Source organism: Copadichromis virginalis, linkage group LG11 (genome assembly GCF_057382275.1).
Source record: "Copadichromis virginalis isolate Kocher_CV1m ecotype Utaka linkage group LG11, C_Virginalis_male_GT1.1, whole genome shotgun sequence".
Classification (NCBI taxonomy): Eukaryota; Metazoa; Chordata; class Actinopteri; order Cichliformes; family Cichlidae; genus Copadichromis; species Copadichromis virginalis.
Window position 1 is genome coordinate 34,102,842 of NC_140628.1, and position 19,948 is coordinate 34,122,789.

The following is a 19,948-nucleotide window of genomic DNA, read 5'->3' on the forward strand; positions in this document are numbered from 1 at the left end:
AGTTTTCGAATGACATTGCGCAGCCGCAAACGTGTTGAGTAATTTGAAGTCTCGCGAGCCTGAATATCAGATGGTCCATGGGAAATGTAGGCACCTGAGAAGGTTCCTCCTTTTTTTTTTTTTGAAGTTAGTTTATGTTAAAAGTAAGATGGCGTATTGGGGCCATGGTATGTAAAATTAAAAAAAAATTAAAAATGGGACCGGGTTGATATAATAACTTAATAATAGCCATTACAAGTAATTTGAGTACAAAACTATCAATTTCCAAAATTCAAGTCAAAAATGTCAAAAAACTTAAATTAAAATATTACATTTTTAAAGAAAAATCTTGCACTCTTTATGGTTATAAATTCACAAAACTAAGAGGGGAAAAAAGTTAGTTTTTTTAATCTAAGATTAATGTCTAAAATGTATTCATTCATTTGATTATCATCATTATTATTATATTACTCTTGTCTGTTGTTCTCATGTGGTTTGATACTTTTTCCTGCAACATACAGATTTGATAATAATAATGATAATGATAATGGATACTTTATTGATCCCCATGGGGAAATTACTTGTTTTTCTCTGCATTTGACCCATTCACTCAGTGAAGCAGTGGGCAGCCCACTAAGCAGGCGCCCGGGGAGCAGTGTGTAGGGACGGTACCTTGAATCTTCGTATGAACTTTTATAATCCAGTGAATGTGTTTTTGCCAACAAGATCCAAGTAGCCACATTATAGTAACAAAACACAATTTAAATTTTTTTTGGTGTTGCTTACAGATTTTTTTTTCTGCTTTAACTACTCAAACATAATATGAGACTTATATGAGAGTTCAGTCTTACTTTTTTGGAGGGGGGGGGGGGGGGGGTTATATGTACTAAATTAGCACTTTTACTTTTCAAAGCTATTGTATGGTGCAATATAAATTAACTATTGTCATGTAATTTGATAGACAAAGTTGACTATTTGTGAGCAGCAGTCAGGATGGCGCCATCTTGTGGTGACACTTTTTTTTTTGCCTACCAGCTTTGGCCAGATTTAACCTCAAGAGAGATTATTTTTTGTCAGGTAATACAAGACTCTTTTCAGCTTAGTTTGTGCCTGTGTCTGTACAGAGCCAGGAGGTGGAGCAAGTTTACATGACTACACCGTGATGTAAATAAAACCTCAATAACATGTAGATTTCAGTATCTATCTATGTCTGTTCAAGAATAAGAGAATAAAGCTGTCTTCACATAGGTTTACTTCTTGTAAATAAAGTACATTAACATATAATCTAAAAGTTAAGAAAGTGTTTCCAAAAAGTGGTGAAATGATTATTTTATTTTATTTTATTTTTTATTGATTTACTTTATTTGTTTTTGGTTGAACACTACACTCTACACTACATTCTACTTTTCTCTAATTCTCTAATCTCTAGTCTAATTAAATCCACTAGTTAAAAAAAGTAGCTTGTTAAAACCCTTCACAAGTTTAATCAAGCACAAGAGATAAAAAATGTGTCACGTGCCCAGTAAAAGGGGTGTACTGTTTAAATCCCAGCTGAGCTGATAACGGCACTTTATGATACCGGTACTGGGAATTTCAAACCCCAGCTGATAAATATCTGGTAGATTAGTGAGCAAAATCCTTTATATTCAACAGAAAAACCTGTACACGAATCACAGGGAGTGGAACAGGAGCTCTTTTTTTGCTCCAAGCACATTAGCACGGCCCTATAAATGAGAATAAATTACAATAGTGTGGCATATTCAGCATAACGTTTCAGATTTTGCTTATATTTGTTGAAAACTGAATAAACCAGAAGCGAGTCAGTTCATTACTAAGGTTGGGGTCGGATTTACTTTTGGATTTAACCCACTTGAGATTGACTTGAGTATATGAAACCCATTTAACTTTTTTGAGAAATGTTTTTCCTCTTGTTTTTATTATTCTTGCCAGTTTTTCTATTTTTCACTTTTTCTTTTTAAGTTTTAATACGCATGGTACCATAAACCTTAGAGCTAGCCTGCATTTACCAATGCTTTTTTACAAAAACATCAGAAGCTCCCAATGCCCTATTTTGTTTGGTAACTGAAATGAGCCTTATCTCTACAAGTAAAAGGACAAAGTCCTCGGTGGGTTATTGATAAACAAAGCTCATGTGCCCTGGTTGGATGTGAATATAAGTAACAATCCTTAACAGCAGCTCCTCATCTGATTATAAGGTATGTAGTTTTCATTTAAAGACGTAAAATATTCTCTAAGGGGGTTAAGAGGGCCACTGTTTGTTTTTACTTCACATAAATGTGTTTTATTTTTGTTTAAATTTAGTTTAGAGTTTAAAAAATATGCAAGTTGGGGTGAATTCAAGCACATTTCCCAAATGTATTTTATTTTCTCAGTGTGAACAGTAGCAACAATGAAACACATTCCATCCATCCATCCATCCATCTTCATCCGCTTATCCGAGGTCGGGTCGCGGGGGTAGCAGCCTAAGCAAAGAGGTCCAGACCTCCCTCTCCCCAGCCACCTCCTCCAGCTTGTCCGGGGGAATACCAAGGCGTTCCCAGGCCAGCCGAGAGATATAATCTCTCCAGCGTGTCCTGGGTCTGCCCCGGGGCCTCCTCCCGGTGGGACATGCCTGGAACACCTCGCCCAGGAGGCGCCCAGGGGGCATCCTTGCCAGATGCCCGAACCACCTCAGCTGGCTCCTTTCGATGTGGAGCAGCAGCTGCTCTACTCTAAGCCCCTCCCGGATGGCCGAACTTCTCACCCTATCTCTAAGGGAGAGGCCAGCCGCCCTTCGGAGGAAGCTCATTTCTGCCGCTTGTATCCGCGATCTCGTTCTTTCGGTCACTACCCACAGCTCGTGGCCATAGGTGAGGGTAGGGACGTAGATCGACCGGTAAATTGAGAGCTTCGCTTTTACACTCAGCTCCCTCTTCACCACGACTGACCGGTGCAGTGTCCGCATTACTGCAGCCGCAGCCCCAATCCGTCTGTCGATCTCCAGCTCCCTTCTCCCATCACTCGCGAACAAGACCCCGAGATACTTGAACTCCTCCACTTGGGGCAGGAACTCATCCCCGACCCGGAGTGGGCACTCCACCCTTTTCCGGCTGAGAACCATGGCCTCAGATTTGGAGGTGCTGATCCTCATTCCCGCTGCGTTACACTCGGCTGCGAACCGCTCCAGTGCGAGCTGGAGGCCCTCACCCGATGAAGCCAACAGAACCACATCATCCGCAAAAATCAGAGATGAGATTCTGAGGCCACCAAAGCGAAAGCCCTCCGCCACTTGGCTGCGCCTAGAAATCCTGTCCATAAAAATTATGAACAGAACCGGAGACAAAGGGCAGCCCTGGCGGAGCCCATCACCCACCGGGAACGAGTCCGACTTATTGCCGGCAATGCGAACCAAGCTCTTGCAACGGTTGTATAGGGATTGAATGGCCCGTAGCAATGGGCCAGACACCCCATACTCGCGCAACACCTCCCACAGGACGCCCCGAGGGACACGGTCGAATGCCTTCTCCAGGTCCACAAAACACATGTAGACTGGTTGGGCAAACTCCCATGCACCCTCAAGTATCCTCGAGAGGACAAAGAGCTGGTCCAGTGTTCCGCGACCAGGACGAAAACCGCATTGTTCCTCCTGTATCCGAGGTTCGACTAGCGGACGAACCCTCCTCTCCAGCACCCTGGCATAGACTTTCCCGGGGAGGCTGAGGAGTGTGATCCCCCTGTAGTTGGAACACACCCTCCGGTCCCCCTTCTTGAAGATGGGGACCACCACCCCGGTCTGCCAGTCCACAGGTACTGCCCCTGATCTCCACGCAACATTGCAGAGACGTGTCAACCAAGACAGCCCTACAACGTCCAGAGCCTTCAGGAACTCGGGGCGGACCTCATCGACACCAGGGGCTCTGCCACCAAGGAGTTGTTTAACTGCCTCAGTGACCTCGCCCCCGGAAATTGGTGGGTCACACCCCTCATCCCCAGACTCTGCTTCCTCCCCGGAAGACGTGTCAGTGGGATTAAGGAGGTCCTCGAAGTATTCCTTCCACCGCCCGACAATTTTCTCAGTCGACGTCAACAGCGCTCCGCCAGCACTATACACAGTGCAGGTAGAGCACCGCTTTCCCCTCCTGAGACGCCTGACGGTTTGCCAGAATCTCTTCGAGGCAGTCCGAAAGTCTTTTTCCATGGCCTCTCCGAACTCCTCCCACACCCGAGTTTTTGCTTCAGCCACTGCCCGAGCCGCATTCCGCTTGGCCTGTCGATACCTGTCGGCTGCCTCCGGAGTCCCACAGGCTAACCAAGCCCGATAGGCCTCCTTCTTTAGCCTGGTGGCTCCCTTCACCTCTGGTGTCCACCATTTGGTTCGGGGATTACCACCACGGCAGGCACCGACCACCTTGCGGCCGCAGCTCAATGCAGCAGCTTCGGCAATGGAGACACTGAACATGGTCCATTCGGACTCAATGTCCCCAGTCTCCCTCGGAATGCTGTTGAAGCTCTGCCGGAGGTGTGCGTTGAAGATCTCGCGGACTGGGGCCTCTGCTAGACGTTCCCAGCACACCCTCACTACGCGTTTAGGTGCACCAGGTCTGTCCAGCGTCCTCCCCCGCCACCTGATCCAACTCACCACCAGGTGGTGATCAGTTGACAGCTCAGCCCCTCTCTTCACCCGAGTGTCCAGAACATATGGTCGCAGGTCTGGTGATACGATTACAAAATCGATCATCGACCTACGGCCTAGAGCATCCTGGTGCCACGTGCACTTATGGACACTCTTATGTTCGAACAGGGTGTTCGTTATGGCCAAACTGTGATTAGCACAGAAGTCCAATAACAAAGCACCGCTCGGGTTCAGATCAGGGAGGCCGTTCCTCCCAATCACGCCCCTCCAGGTCTCGCTGTCGTTACCCACGTGAGCATTGAAGTCTCCCAGCAGGACAACAGAGTCTCCAGGTGGAGCACCTTCCAGCACCCCCCCCAGGGACTCTAAGAAGGCTGGGTACTCCGAACTGCCACTCGGTGCATAAGCGCAGATGACAGTCAGGACCCGTTCCCCGACCCTAAGGCGCAGGGAACAAACCCTCTCGTCCACCGGGAAAAACCCCAACGTACCGGCAGCAAGCCGAGGGGATATAAGAATACCCACCCCAGCCCGCCGCCTCTCACCAGGGGCAACTCCAGACTGAGACAGAGTCCAGCCCCTCTCCAGGAGACTGGTTCCAGAGCCCAGACAATGCGTAGAGGTGAGCCCAACTATATCTAGCCGGTACCTCTCAACCTCACGCACCAACTCAGGCTCCTTCCCCACCAGAGAGGTGACATTCCATGTCCCTATTGCCAGTCTTGGCAGCCGGGGGTCGGTCCGCCAGGGCCTCCGCTCCTGGCCGCCACCCGGCTCACAATGCACCCGACCCCTATGGCGCCTCCTGCGGGTGGTGGGCCTGCGGGAGGATGGGCCCATGTCTCCTCTTCGGGCTGTGCCCGGCCGGGCCCCATGGACTAAGGCCCGGCCACCAGACGCTCGCCCTCGGGCACCCTCCCCGGGCCTGGCTCCAGGGCGGGGCCCCGGTAACCCTATCCCGGGCAGGGTAAACTGTTCCCTCGATATTCTTTTCATGGGGGTCTTCTGAATCGCTCTTTGTCTGGTCCCTCACCCAGGACCAGTTTGCCATGGGAGACCCTACCAGGGGGCAAAAGCCCCCAGACAACATAGCCCCTGGGATCCCTGGGACACACAAACCCCTCCACCACGATAAGGTAGCGATTCAAGGAGGAGACAGAGGAGACTCGAGTCATTAATTTTATAACTTTAGACTTGACTTGAAAAAATGTTCTAAGACTTGTGACTTGACTTGGACTTTTACACCAATGACTTGGGACTTGAATTGGACTTGAACCGGTTTACTTGAAAAGACTTGATATTTTACCCCAAATATAAAATTTAACATGCATATAGAGATTGAAAATGTGACGTCATTCACGGGTAGAACCGCAAAGGATTCTGGGAACTCGTGGCAAGCGGTACTACCGCACGCAGGCTTTCAATTAAAATCAGTTATACAGCGATAAAAAGAAACACAAAAATGTCAAGAAGCCGTTGTATTATTAACTGCAATAGCCGGTCGCATGACAGCCACGGGAAGCCGACGGGTAAAGAGATCGGTTGTTATCGGATTACGTCGTTGAAGAGAAATTGTTCGAGCCATGTTTCCGAAGTAACAAAGACGCGACGGATGGCCTGGATTGCAGCCATTCAAAGATCAAATATAACGTCCCAGAACACTCCAGCTCACAGGTTAGTCTGCTCCAAGCATTTACACAAAGGTCAGTGTTTTTTAGTAGTTAATACGTCATTTTTCTTAACATAATTGGTGATATAGGTTACAAGCAAGTCTGGCGCTGAACAGAAATTGTCGCTATGCTCCTTTATTTATTGTGCATAAATAGTGAATTGTCCTGACACAATATTGCGTTTCGCTTCTGTTATTATGGTACATTGACAAAAACATATACTTTTATTCACAGGATAAAACAGGTTTTTTGTATCACTAATTGCCCAGTACGATTACAGCATACAGTATTATTGTCACTGCTACATTTCTGTGATGGGTACCAGAAATTATTTCCACTACTAATTAATTACCGTTGAGCTCAAAGGTCCTATTAATAAACTGTTAAGGAATGTGTATTTATGACGACAATTTGTGAGACTGGTAAACTTATGATACGTACGATGGTCTTTACTTTCTACACGGTGCATTTCAAGGTCCTGCACCCATCCGTCGGTAAACTGTACCTGGGCTTGTTGCAGTGACCTGAAGTTACTAAACTTCATGAGTGTATACACTCACTCCAAGAACCGTATGATTATCATACGGTGCATATAAATATGCTAAGATGAGATAGCTGACTTCATCTAACTAGCAAATGTTGTCCAGGCTACGTTGGTGATACAGTTTTTTTTTTAATATGTATGATATTTTTGTCATGCGATTTTAAAGCCGGTCCTGCAACCGCATCCAAGAATAACATGCAGCTTATCTCAGAAATTATTCTTGGAGCTAGGTTTAATTGAGCTGCATTTTAAAGAGGTGCAATTTCACAATTTGTGTATATTTTCTAAGTTCACTATTTTGTCATGTGTTGAGAAAAACACAGATTTTAAAATTACATGGTCTAATATTTACATTTAGCATATAACTGCAACATTATTTTTTCGTTGTTTTTTTTTTTTAAAGACTCGAAAGGACTTGAAATTCAAAGTTTCAGACTTGTGACTTGACTCGGACTTTTACACCAGTGATTTGAGACTCGACTCTGACTTGCCTGACATTACTTGAGACTTGACTTGAGACTTGAGGATAAAGACTTGAGACTTACTTGAGACTTGCAAAACAATGACTTGGTCCCACCTCTGTAAAATAGTGCAAATACTGATAACAGTGCAAATGTTTGCAATATAAAAAAATAAATGAAAAATGTAAACATCTATTTTGAGTGAACTTTGCAGTGTTGCTCTGTGGTGCAGCTACGACACTGTAGCAAAGTTTACACACTGTGTCTACTTGATCCACGTCTGACTCCGCGAACCCATAATGTTTCCACACCACTGAAGTTTTTTTTTACCTCTCTTTTCAACCAACAGCAGTCACTCTCCTCTCCAAATAACTTCTGCTTAGCTTTCCGAGCTTCCCCCGGGTCCTCTTAATCAGCGGTCCCCAACCCCCGGGCCTCGGACCGGTACCGGTCCGTGAGTCGTTTGGTACCGGGCCGCGAGAGTTGAGGCTCAGGTGTGAAATGTATAGTTTTCAGGGTTTTTATCGGTTTTTAGCGTTATTTTGTTATCATTTTTTATCATTTACTCGGTTTTCCTGGGTCTTTTCACGTGTGTTATGAATAAATTTTCTTTTTTTTCGGTACCGGTACTAGTTTTATTTTGTTGTATTTATCCGCGACACCTTAAAGGGCCGGTCCATGAAAATATTGTCGGGCATAAACCGGTCCGTGGCGCAAAAAAGGTTGGAGACCGCTGCTCTGACACGTGTTCGAAATGCGGAGAGGTGCGCTCGATTTGTCACACGGAGCAGCGCGAGAGTAAAGCACGAGGGAGGGGCTAATAATCGGCTCAGTCATTTTTAATGATCGTTGAAAGCCCAGATCGTAATTTAGATTAAAATTCGATTAATTGAGCAGCCCTAGTTATATGTAAAAGATAGTGATGTGAAAATGACAATGATAAACTCATTGCCTCTTATTATTAATAAGAGGCAATGAGTTTATCATCAGGTAGAGATAGAGAGTGAAGAAGTATAACAGAAACTTAACAGAGTATAATGTGTTAAGTTATTTGCAGTTACTGCAGTTTTTGTTTAGAGCTGGATGCATTATGTAAGTAATGCATCCAGCAACATCAGTGTCTTACATAACATGTAAGACAATAATACTTCCAAAAAACACATGAAGGAGTCAGTTTTTTAGTTTCTACAGTAAGAACTTTCTTTTGAACCATTCTTTTGGCTCACCAAGTTCAGCATCCTATGTAATCATTTTAAATCATGGGTAGACTTTGCTGACTAAGAAAACTAACCAGCAGTTGTGTTTGCTGATAATTGTGCATCTCTACCAAATATGCCTATCCAAATATGTTCATATACTACAGTCACTGTATTACTGTAAACAGAGTTATCAAGCTACGTGAGGAAGTAACTAAATGAGGTACATTTGGATGGGTGCTCATTTTCAGCTGCTTGCTTGAATGCATGTCCTTTCATGATATCTTTCATTTGCATTATGCTATTGCCAGAAAATGTGGCCCTGCGTGGCAAAGCAACCCAGTCAACCTGTATGAGTACGGTATTGTCGGCTGCCTACGCTGCAATTGATGGAAACCGTGATTCTGACCTTCGCCATGGATCATGCTCGCACACCGATCAACAGACTGACCCCTGGTGGAGAGTGGACTTGCTTGAGTCCTACATTGTCACTTCCATCACCATCACCAACAGAGGAGACTGCTGTCATGAAGAGCTCAACGGGCTGGAGATCTACATAGGCAACTCTTTGAATAATGATGGCTTAAATAACCCAAAGTTAGTAAATATAGAGCAATAAGGAATTACCAACAACACTGTGATTCTTTGTCTTTTGTTCTGGTTATCCTGTTTTGGCATTTTACTCATTTTTACCTTTGCAGTGTTTGTTTATTGCTGTTTTCCTGAACGGCAACAGGAGAGGTTGCTGTAGGACTGACATTGTTAGATGCCCATATTCTTTTTATTGGCACTCCCTACAATAGATTCCTATATTAAATCATTCCATTATATATTGAAATAGAGAATATTAAGTTACAGTTTTTGTCAATTTTGTCAGCACAACACAAGAAGAATAAAGTGAAAGAAGTGCCAATGACTCTGTGAGTATTGTGCTATAGTTATGGAGTGCTTACAGTTTAAAAAAAAAGAAAAAAAAGAAATACCAGTATGAAAACTGAGAGTACAGCAGGCACCTGTCTTAAAGGCCTATTCACTCACTCCAATCTCCTCTCTGTGCCATGTCTGTGGCTCTGGAGCTACCAGCAAATTTAACTAATTAAAAATGATCACGCTGACTATCATATGTTCTGATATTTGCTGCCATGGTAAATTGTATTTTCTCACACATTTCTTGTTAGGGTTGGAAAAATTTCTGAAGTTGGTGCAGGCAAATCCTACACTGTGAATTTCGCTGGTCGTGTGGAGGGGCGTTATGTAACTTTGACTCTTCCTGGTTCAGAAAGGATCCTCGCACTCTGTGAAGTGGAAGTCTACGGATATCACGCTCCAACTGGTGAGAATTTGAACTACTACATGAGTAAATGTGCACGGTATGCAGCTATATTGCCAAACTCCGGTATCCAGAGTTTCAAGCTGATATTAAAGCAGTTTAACAATAGATATATGAAGTGCAATAAAGTTTAAACAATTTCAAATAGAAACGTGAAAAAAACACCCAGTACTTTATTTCCTAAAAAAAGCTGCAAAGCCAGCACATCATTAGTGTTCATCACTGTAACCATGACGACAAAGAGTTTGCTTCATTAATTTTCTTTTATTTAAAATAAATTAAAAGAAATATTTTTTCTTTTATTTAAGTAACTACTGATATTTATTTAGACTGCTTGCTTCCTATTGATTTCTCTGAACTAACTTCAGTAACGCCTTTATCCACACTATCAATATATCTACTAGTCCACATTCCTACAAAGAACTCTCATCATTAATTAGTGCTTTGATTTTAAATATGATCAGTTAATCTGTATTAAGAGGCTAAAGGCTTTTAAGGTGGAAGTAATTAAATCATTAATTTTGAAGCCTTTACTTATTCCAGTTTTCTTGTCCAGCCTAAAAAGGGGAAAAAAAGGTTCATAATTCAGCAAAGCATAGAAAGGACTAGCAAAGGTTACCAATGATCTCTTTATTGTCTCTGGGATTGGGTTCATCTCTGTACTTGTGTATTGCTAGACGTCACTGCAGCATTTGATAACTCTGAATAAAACATTTTACAAAAGTAACTTCATATTTCCTAGAATACAATATATGTACAATATGTGAATACAATGTGTTGAAATTTTAAACAGGAAGAAAAGGAGAAGTCTATTGATTACTAGGTAGGGGGAAGGGGGGAGGGATTAAATAAGTTTAGGCTTACTTCTTTTTGAACATGAAAGTTTTTTGTAGTTGTAGTTGGTTTGTTTTCCTTTTGTAATGCTTTGTTTGTCTCTTTTTATTTCTCTGTTGTTACACTTTTTTTTAAACATGTTCATAATAAAGATTCAATTCAATAGTTATCCTAAACTGTTCATATAAACAAGTAAACAGTTTTTCGCTCACAGAAAAGTTCAATTAGGGATTGTTATCAGAAGTCAGAGCATATATTTTCACTGCTGTGCAGTTATATTTATGTTTGGAACCAGATGATACAAATTGGTTTCTTAAACTACAGATATGTTTTCAAGACTGGATGAAAGGTCCTCCATTACAACCATTTGCAGCACTGAGCCTTGTTCTGCCAGTGGTTTCTTCCTGTTAAAAGGGTGTTTTTTTTCCTTCCCACGTTCACCAAGGCTTGCTCAAAGGGGCTTGTATGACTGCTGTGATTCTCTCTCTGATACTGTAGGGGGTTTACTCTACAATATAAAGCACACTGAGATATTGTGATTACTATTATTATGAATTGTGGCTATGTAATTAAAGCTGATTTGAATTAAAATCATCCTGGGAAAAGTGTTAGGCAGGTTAGAGGGGAAGCTGTGTGTGCACTCCAGACCCAAACTGGACAAGTGGCGTGGCTCTAGCAATAAAGTGAAAGCTGCAATCTTCGATTCTAATGAAAACATAGATGAGCTTGAAAGGAAGGCTCTAGATTTACTGGTAAATATATGCCCAAACCCTCACCCATGGCCACGAGCTTTGGGTAGTGATCAGAACAATCAAACTGCAGATACGAAGAGCTTCCTCTGTGGGGTACCTGGGGTCAGCCTTAGTTATACAGTGTGGAGCTCATTTGAGAGGGGCTAAACGTAAAGTCGCTACTCCTCCACATGAAAAGGAGTCAGTTAAGGTGGTTTGGCATCTGACTTGGATGCCTCCTTGGTGGCTGGTAGGTGTAACCAGTGAAGGCAGATGGAATGACCTCCCTGAGCCTGGTTCTGTGCAGAGTCTCTTTGTATGAAGAGAGAGTTCTTCTTTCCCACCGTTGACAAGTGTTTTCTTATGTTGGATCACCTGATTGTTGGGGTTTTATCTCGGGTATTTTAGACTTTTTACCTTATAATAAAAAGAATTTTAAAGTAAATGTTTCTCTATAGATAAAACTGAATTGAAAAATGTAATTGAATCTAATGCATTTCTTGACGCCGAAACATGATTATTGACAAGACATCAATGTTTAATTTTTTTTTCATGAATTTGTTCTTTTGCAGGAGAAAATCTTGCACTTCAAGGAAAAGCCTCACAGTCCTCACTCTATACAATTGGTATTGCCTATAATGCCATAGATGGAAATTATAACGGCATATGGGGTGGGGCATCATGCACTCATACCAAACCTGACTTCAGTCCCTGGTGGCGACTCGATCTGCGCAAAACCCATAAAGTTTTTTCTGTTAAGGTACTGAATGTAATAGATTCTCTCCCAGAACGACTAAATGGAGCCGAGATCCGCATCGGAGATTCTCTTGAAAACAATGGCAACTATAATCCCAGGTACAATGCACACTAAAAACTGCAACTTTAATAGAAATTAAATTAATTACAAACTGGAACTATAGGGACATTTGCATCTTCCAAAACTGATGAGAGCAAATTTATTGTACAGCAGTGTGTTGATAAAATACAAATCATAAATGTGAACCATATTCAGGTTAATGTGGGAGTCCAAATAAATGAGGTAAAGAATATTAGTCCTCTTAAAGGAAAATACCAAAATCCAAACAGAAAATGAGTATGAACAAAAATTTCTGTGATTCCACTCATAGAAAGCAAGAACCTTATCTGACTTAATTTGCCCAATATCACCTTTGGGGTTGTCAAATTTTGCAGTTCCACACTGCCAAGTGAAGAATCCAATGTGAAACGCCCTGGTAAACGTCTTGGGTTAACCAAATAATCTCTGCTTCTTCTGCCAGGTGTGCTGTGATCTCAAGCATCCCAGGAGGTTCCATTCAAGAGTTCCACTGTAACGCAAGTGACGGGATGGGGATGGATGGCCGCTATGTTAACATAGTCATCCCTGGAAGACATGAATACCTGACTCTGTGTGAGGTGGAAGTGTATGGCTCTGTCCTCGATTAGCTGTAAAGCTTGTGAAGAATAACTGTGCAAGGTTTCTCTTGCAGTTTTAGATACACAGTAACTCGAAAATGTTTTCCCAAATTCATAGGGTACGGAAGCATAGACCTGCCACCCAAAAGAAAAATAGAGCTATATTACGTTATAACGTGAAAACTTTATTGTTCTAACAATATACTTTTCACGTTTGAACAACATAATATCACGTTATTACAATATACATAATTATCACGTTCGTACAATATAATATTTATATTGTAAGAACGTAAAAGTTTTTTTGTTTGAAGTTTTCTCTTTATCATGGTTTTTACCTTACAATCTAAAGCACCGTAATATGGAACGCCAGGACTGCCATAATGAATTAATTAAATACACCATTAAATAATTAATTAAATGTGGTAATAATTAATTAAACGTGGCAATAATTAATTAGATAAATGTTTGCAACACATTTAATTAGTTAATTATTGACACATTTGATTAATTATTGACACATTTAATTCATTATTGACATATTTAATTAATTAATAACACATTTAAATAATTATTGACAGTTTTAATTAATTATTTAATGATTTATTTATTTAATTCGTTTTGGCACTTTTTGTCCCCTTCATGTCCGGCCTTGAAATCATTTTATCTGTCAGCCTCACCCATCAAACTAAGTGGGCGGGGTTAACGGTGCCACTGCAGCTTCTCTAACATTTGATTGGTTGCTGTGCAAAGTTAAGTCAAGACAGGTCGATCCTAGATAATCGATTGCTTGTGTGGACTTGGGGCAGCCAGGTATCCCAGAATGTATTTCAAATCACAGGCAGCAATGGTGGTGCTGGTGTAAAGTTTTAAAATACCCCGTTTTTTTGTCACCAACTACACTTTTAACAGTGTTTTAGCCGCGAATGTAGTGGCATAATCTTCACGTCTGGTCAGGTTGTCAACATAGAACATGTTTGCAAAAGTGCTCAGATGTTTTCAGAGATGTCACTAGCTCTGCTAACAGTCAGCATGCAGAGTGTACCGAGCTCACAGCCCCGGTGATCCAGCTTAACTGTTTTTCTTTTTGTTTTGTTTTTGTTTTGTTTTTTTGAGGGGGGGGGGGGTTTACGTTAACCGGTTTGTTCACATATTCCACTCTCCGTGTTGCATTCACAGATTCTCGTTTTCACCGAACATCGTCTCTTTCCGCCTGGTCATAGCTGGACTGGCCACCGGTGGGCCGATGTGATTTTTCGTTTTTATGGGCCGATCTTTTTTTGTTTTTTGTTTTTCCATAACGGTATAAACACTGAAAAGTGGTGGATTGGCCAGATGCTGGGAGATGTGTAAAAATAACTCAGTTGTTTGGTGGTGGCTATTGCGGAGCTTCCACAGATTCAGTAACATTAGCAAGTGGTGGAGGCCAGCAGGGGAGACAGGAGGAGGAGAGCCCCGAGGCGGCTGCCGGTCCGAGTGTCAGGTGAACTGAACTTCAGGTAAGAAGTTATGACCTGCAGTCTATCTGGGTCAGATATAAACCAAGTTTAGTTTATTTTCGTTATGCTGACTTTTTACAGTCAGTTATAATAACTCATACTGTGTACTAGCTAGCATGACGGAGTTTTCATCAGCATTGTTGTAGCGAACTTTAAGGTTAGTTAGTAGAGTTGCCAACCCTCCCGTAAAAAGACGGAATCCTCCCGCATTCAGAGAAAATATTATGCGTTTCGTATTGAGCTGAAAAGGAACACAGTTTGTCCCGTACTTCAGCTAGAATGAAAAAAAGACACAAAGCTGGAGTTATTCTGTCTTTGCTGCACAGCTGCTGCTTCTTCTCTCATTCTCTCCTCCTCCCTCTCCTGTTGCTACTTCAATCATGAAACTGATCAATGATCAGCTGATCGGTTTTTCTCTCTTGTTTGTTTATCGCCCACTTTGCGCCAGAAAGAGGAAACCGCCGGATGTTGCACTAAACAACAGCAGCACGTTGTTGTTGTTAGAATTTATTTAATATTAATTTCTAGTATCAGCTGATGTTTGCTGGAGCCACAGCCGTAAAAGCTGCTGGTCATGATGTCGGTTTGGTTATCTGGTGAGAGGGAAACATGAAGATGAGACCAGGAGATGTCCTTACTGAATCATCAGAGCTGAACAGGTGATGGAGAAACAGGTTTACCTTTTAGGTGACATGAATGAGTTGAAGGGAAGTTATGAACTGTTTCTGAGAGACAAGTAACACCAGGATCCTTTTCTAAGTAGCTGACAGCTGGTAACTGTGCAGGGGCGGGTCTAGCAAAGTTTTGCCAGGGGGGCCAGGTAGGGCATTAACAGGGAAAGGGGGGCACAAAGAAATACTTTCTTATTCTCATTTAAAATGTCTGGCTGTTATTAAATAATTATCTGAAGCTTACAACCAAAGTTTTTATCTGACATAAAATGTATAGAAATCATACATATACCAACAAGACAGCGTACATCACTGTCACAACAGCGTCTGTTTTCATTCAAAGGCTTAATGGCTTTAATACCTGGTGGGCCGGTCTCTAGTCAAAATGCCCGGGCTGTTTTTTTTGTCCCAGTCCATTCCTGGGCACGACATGCAGTGAATTAATCTGAGAAGGTGCATTAAAAAATAAATGGCCGGGCCAGCGATGTACATTGCATATCAGCTCGCATAGACACATTAGTTGTGCCTCTTCTTAATGACGGTATCTTAGCTAACAACCCCAACTACCAGATTCAACTTGTAATTGGCTAAAAATAACTTAGCCTACTGGTGAGAGGGACGTTGTTAGCTTTCCACATTCTGACACTTCAAAAGCTTCAGGATCTGTCCGCTCAGCACAGCATCAGGACCATGGAAATACACGAGACAGAATTCACAATGCATTTTTGAGACTTTCAGGTGTATGGACCAATGTGTTATTTTCTGATCAAACCAGAAATCTTTAATGAGCAGCTAGATTTGTCTTAATGCCAGTTAATGCGACATCGAAGCAGCTGGAATCCACAGCTGTGCGTGTTCATGGAGCTGCATTTTCACATGCTGGACATCACTACCTGACAAGCTTAACTGTCTTCAGAACATTGCAGAGGCCTTATTGACAGTATTTGGCTCTACATGTCTGTGTGAGCAGATTTTCTCTCACATGAAGAGTGTCCTCAGGTAGCCGTCTGAATGCTGGACACTCGGAGACCTGTTGGTCTCTGTATTAACAAATATGCCATATTGGCCCAGTTTTTTTTACTTATCATTGTTGTGAGGAGACCATAAATAGCATTTGTATTTTCTGTTGTACGGCTCATTTGCTGTTATGGATGAAAAAGTGTCTTTTTTTTGTTTCAAAATAGCTGATAACTATTCGCTGATAGCTGCCAACATCTGCGAACAAATATAATTCTATAAAGTGGTTCTATATAGTGTGTAACTGTTAATATAGAGCGTTATTAAATTTATTGCTAATGCACTCATATGGCACACTGGCTTCTGAGGAAAATTTAAATGGCACTCATCATCAGAAAGGTTGCCTACCCCTGCCTTAGTCTATGTTTGACGTTTTATATCTAATCTTTGCTCTCCAACATTTAAACAGCAGCGAGTCTGCAGCTGAGGGAATACAAACTCAAATTGTCAGCATAGGTTTGATTGTTTCTTGCGTGTATTAATTTGGTGATTTATTAAATGTATAACTGTTATTCTAATCTGCTGCTGATGAAAATGCAGATAACACAGATCACAACACCTGTTCAACCAATCACATTCATTCCACTTTGATCTGAGACAAACTGAGCGTTCATCTCTGTTACAGTGTTGTGTTAGACTGCTATATTTTTGTGTTCTTTATGCTGTAGATTTTCATGTCTCTGGAATAGTTGGCAGTAATAAGGATGATTTTCTGTAAAATCATATTGATATGACCCGTGAATTACTCGTAGATGACCATTAGAGTGGTCAGCTGGGAAACTCTGTGTTAACTTAGAGAGCTGAAGATATCGTGGATATGCTGACCTCGCTCCGTGGTGTACAGGGCCGTTTACCCTCATGATTAATATTCACAATAAAAATATTAGTCGAACATCATGAAGTCTGTATGTGTGTCATAGTGTCGAACAACCTTTGTACAGTTAAAGTCAGCAGTTACTACATGACGGAAACACCAACGTTATTTCTTTTATGCATTTATACACAGGCCACGCCTATTACTGAACAAAAACCCAAAGATCAGCTGTTAATCGAATTTATTTGCTCTCTCTCCTCCTTAAACATATTTTTAATGTTAGTTATAATTCAGAATTGGCGACTGAAACATGTATGACACATAAGAACATCAGGAAATAAAAACCCGATAAATATAACCTCAGTAAATGAAGTCAGTGTACACTGGGGGTTATTACAGCTGTGTACCGGGGCCTGCGCTTTGTCGGTTGTAATAACAGCTCGATTGCTTGCGAAGCGAGCGGGTCTATCCCACGCTTTGCCGTGAGACTGGGCTGGGCAGACATCTCCGAAATCATCGAAGCACTTTTGCAAAGAGGCTCTACCTTGACAAACTGACCAGATAGCTGAAGATTAAACCACTACATTCTTGGCTAAAAAATATTAAAATGGTATTTGGTGGCACACAAACAGGGTTTTTAAAATTTCAGTTCTGTTAGTTTCCACATGCTGGTTGTTGGCGTGCAGTAACGCCTTCTAAAAACAACGGCCACCAGGCCAAAGCAATTGTTTTGACTCGATCAGCGTTAACCCCGCCCACTGGGTTTGATGGGTGAGGTTGACAGATAAAATTATTTCATGGTGAGACCTGAAGGAGTCAACTGTGCCAAAATGATTAATTAAATTTGTCAAAAGTATTTATTTAATTATTTCCTATTTTAATTAATCATTGCCACATTTAATTAATTATTTAATGGTGTATTTAATTAATTCATTATGGCAGTCCTGGCGTTCCATACTGTAAAGCAGCTGCTGCTGTCAATTGCTTTTCTATAAATAAATGAAATTTAAACATTTTACTGAATGTAGTAACCTAATTGTGATTACTGACAAACATCGAGGTGTAATTATTTTTATACATTTGTTGTTTTGCAGTTTGTGCTCTATGAATTTGGCATCGCTTATAATGCCATAGATGGGAATCGTAACGACATCTGTGAGAGGCATTCTGCAGTCACACAAGAAACAAGCAACTCACATTGAGTAACTCAACAGAATAAGTTACAAACTACATTTTGGGGGATGTATTCTGTAATCTGTAGTGGAATACGTTTTAAAAGTAACCTTCCCAACACTTCCAGTCCAAGAATTCCAGAGTAATAGGAGACATGAAATGGATGGTCGCTATGTTAACAGTCGTCCCTGGAAGACATGAATACCTGACTTTGTGTGAGGTGAAAGGGACTAGAAAGAGAGAGCATATTTCTCCTGCATTGGCTTCCCTTCATTGGCTTCCTGTTAAATCCAGAATTGAATTCAAAATCCTGCTCCTCACATACAAGGTCTTAAATAATCAGGCACCATCGTAACTTGACCTTATAGTACCATATCACCCCATTAGAGCACTTCGCTCTTGCACTGCAGGCTTTACTTGTTGTTCCTAGAGTATTTAAAAATAGAATGGGAGGGAGAGCCTTCAGTTTTCAGGCCCCTCTTCTGTGGAACCAACTTCCTGTTTGGATTCGGGAGACAGACACTATCTCTACTTTTAAGACTAGGCTTAAAAGATTCCTTTTATATTCCTTTTATATATTTTGTAATATATCTATATCATAGCTAACGCACTTCTGGATGGATGCAAAGTGCATTTCGTTGCCTTGTACTTGTGACATGTGCAATGACAATAAAGTTGAATTCTATTCTATTTTTGCTAAAGCATATAGTTAGGGCTGGACCAGGTGACGCTGAATTCTCCCTTAGTTATGCTGCAATAGGTGTAGACTGCTGGGGGATTCCCATGATGCATTGAGTATTTCTTTTTTAGTCACCTTTCTCACTAAACATGTGTTTATAGACCTCTCTGCTGAATCACACTTGTTATTATTCTCTGTATCTCTTCCACAGCATGTCTTTATCCTGTTTTCCTTCTCTCACCCCAACCGCTCGCAGCAGATGGCCCCGCCCCTCCCTGAGCCTGGTTCTGCTGGAGGTTTCTTCCTGTTAAAAGGGAGTTTTTCCTTCCCACTGTCGCCACAGTGCTTGCCCATAGGGGGTCATATGATTGTTGGGTTTTTTCTCTGTATGTATTATTGTAGGGTCTACCTTACGATATAAAGTGCCTTCAGACGACTGTTGTTGTGATTTTGCGCTATATAAATAAAATTGAATTGAATTGAAAGTGTATGGCTCTGTCCTGGATTAGATGTAAAGCTTATGTCACTAACAAAAACAAATGAACAAACAAACTGGTTCTGCTGGCTACATCGAGTGATGACCTCCAGCTCGCTCTGGAATGGTTCACAGCTGAGTGTGAAGCGGTGGGAATGAGAATCAGTACCTCCAAATCTGAGGCCATGGTCCTCAGCCGGAAAAGGGTGAATTGCCCACTCCGGGTCAGGGACGAGTTTTTGCCCCAAGTGGAGGAGTTTAAGTATCTCGGGGTCTTGTTCACGAGTGACGGGAGATGAGAGTGGGAGATTGATAGACGGATAGCGGACACTGTACCAGTCCATTGTAGTGAAGAGAGAGCTGAGTGTAAAAGCAAAGCACTCAATTTACCGATCGATCTACGTCCCTACCCTCACCTATGGTCACGAGCTGTGGGTAGTGACCAAAAGAATGAGATCACAGATACAAGCAGTGGAAATGGGCTTCCTCCGAAGGGTGGCTGGCCTCTCCCTTAGAGATAGGGCAAGGCTCAGAGTAGAGCTGCTGCTCCTTCACATCTAAAGGAGCCAGCTGAGGTGGTTCGGGCATCCGACAAGGATGCCCCCTGGGCATCTCCTAGGTGAGGTGTTCCGGGCATGTCCCACCGGGACGAGGACCCGAGGCAGACCCAGGACACGCTGGAGAGATTATATCTCTCAGGTGGCCTGGGAACGCCTTAATGTTCCCCTGGACAAGCTGGAGGAGGTGGCTGTGGAGAAGGAAGTCTGGGCTTCTCTGCTTGGGCTGCTGGCGCCGGAAAAGCAGAAGAAGGTGGATGGATGGAAACAAA

General features: G+C 42.2%; 1 protein-coding gene across 1 annotated transcript; it reads left to right on the top strand.

The window, feature by feature from the left end:
• Positions 1-8,461: 8,461 nt before the first annotated feature.
• LOC146699174 (uncharacterized) lies at positions 8,462-19,134 on the top strand. Its single transcript, XM_085472149.1, has 5 exons — positions 8,462-9,080; positions 9,662-9,816; positions 11,951-12,233; positions 12,656-12,786; positions 18,856-19,134. The coding sequence occupies exons 1-5, from the start codon at positions 8,761-8,763 to the stop codon at positions 18,921-18,923; spliced, it is 957 nt and encodes a 318-aa protein (XP_085328275.1). The 5' UTR covers positions 8,462-8,760; the 3' UTR covers positions 18,924-19,134.
• The last annotated feature ends 814 nt before the right edge of the window (positions 19,135-19,948 follow it).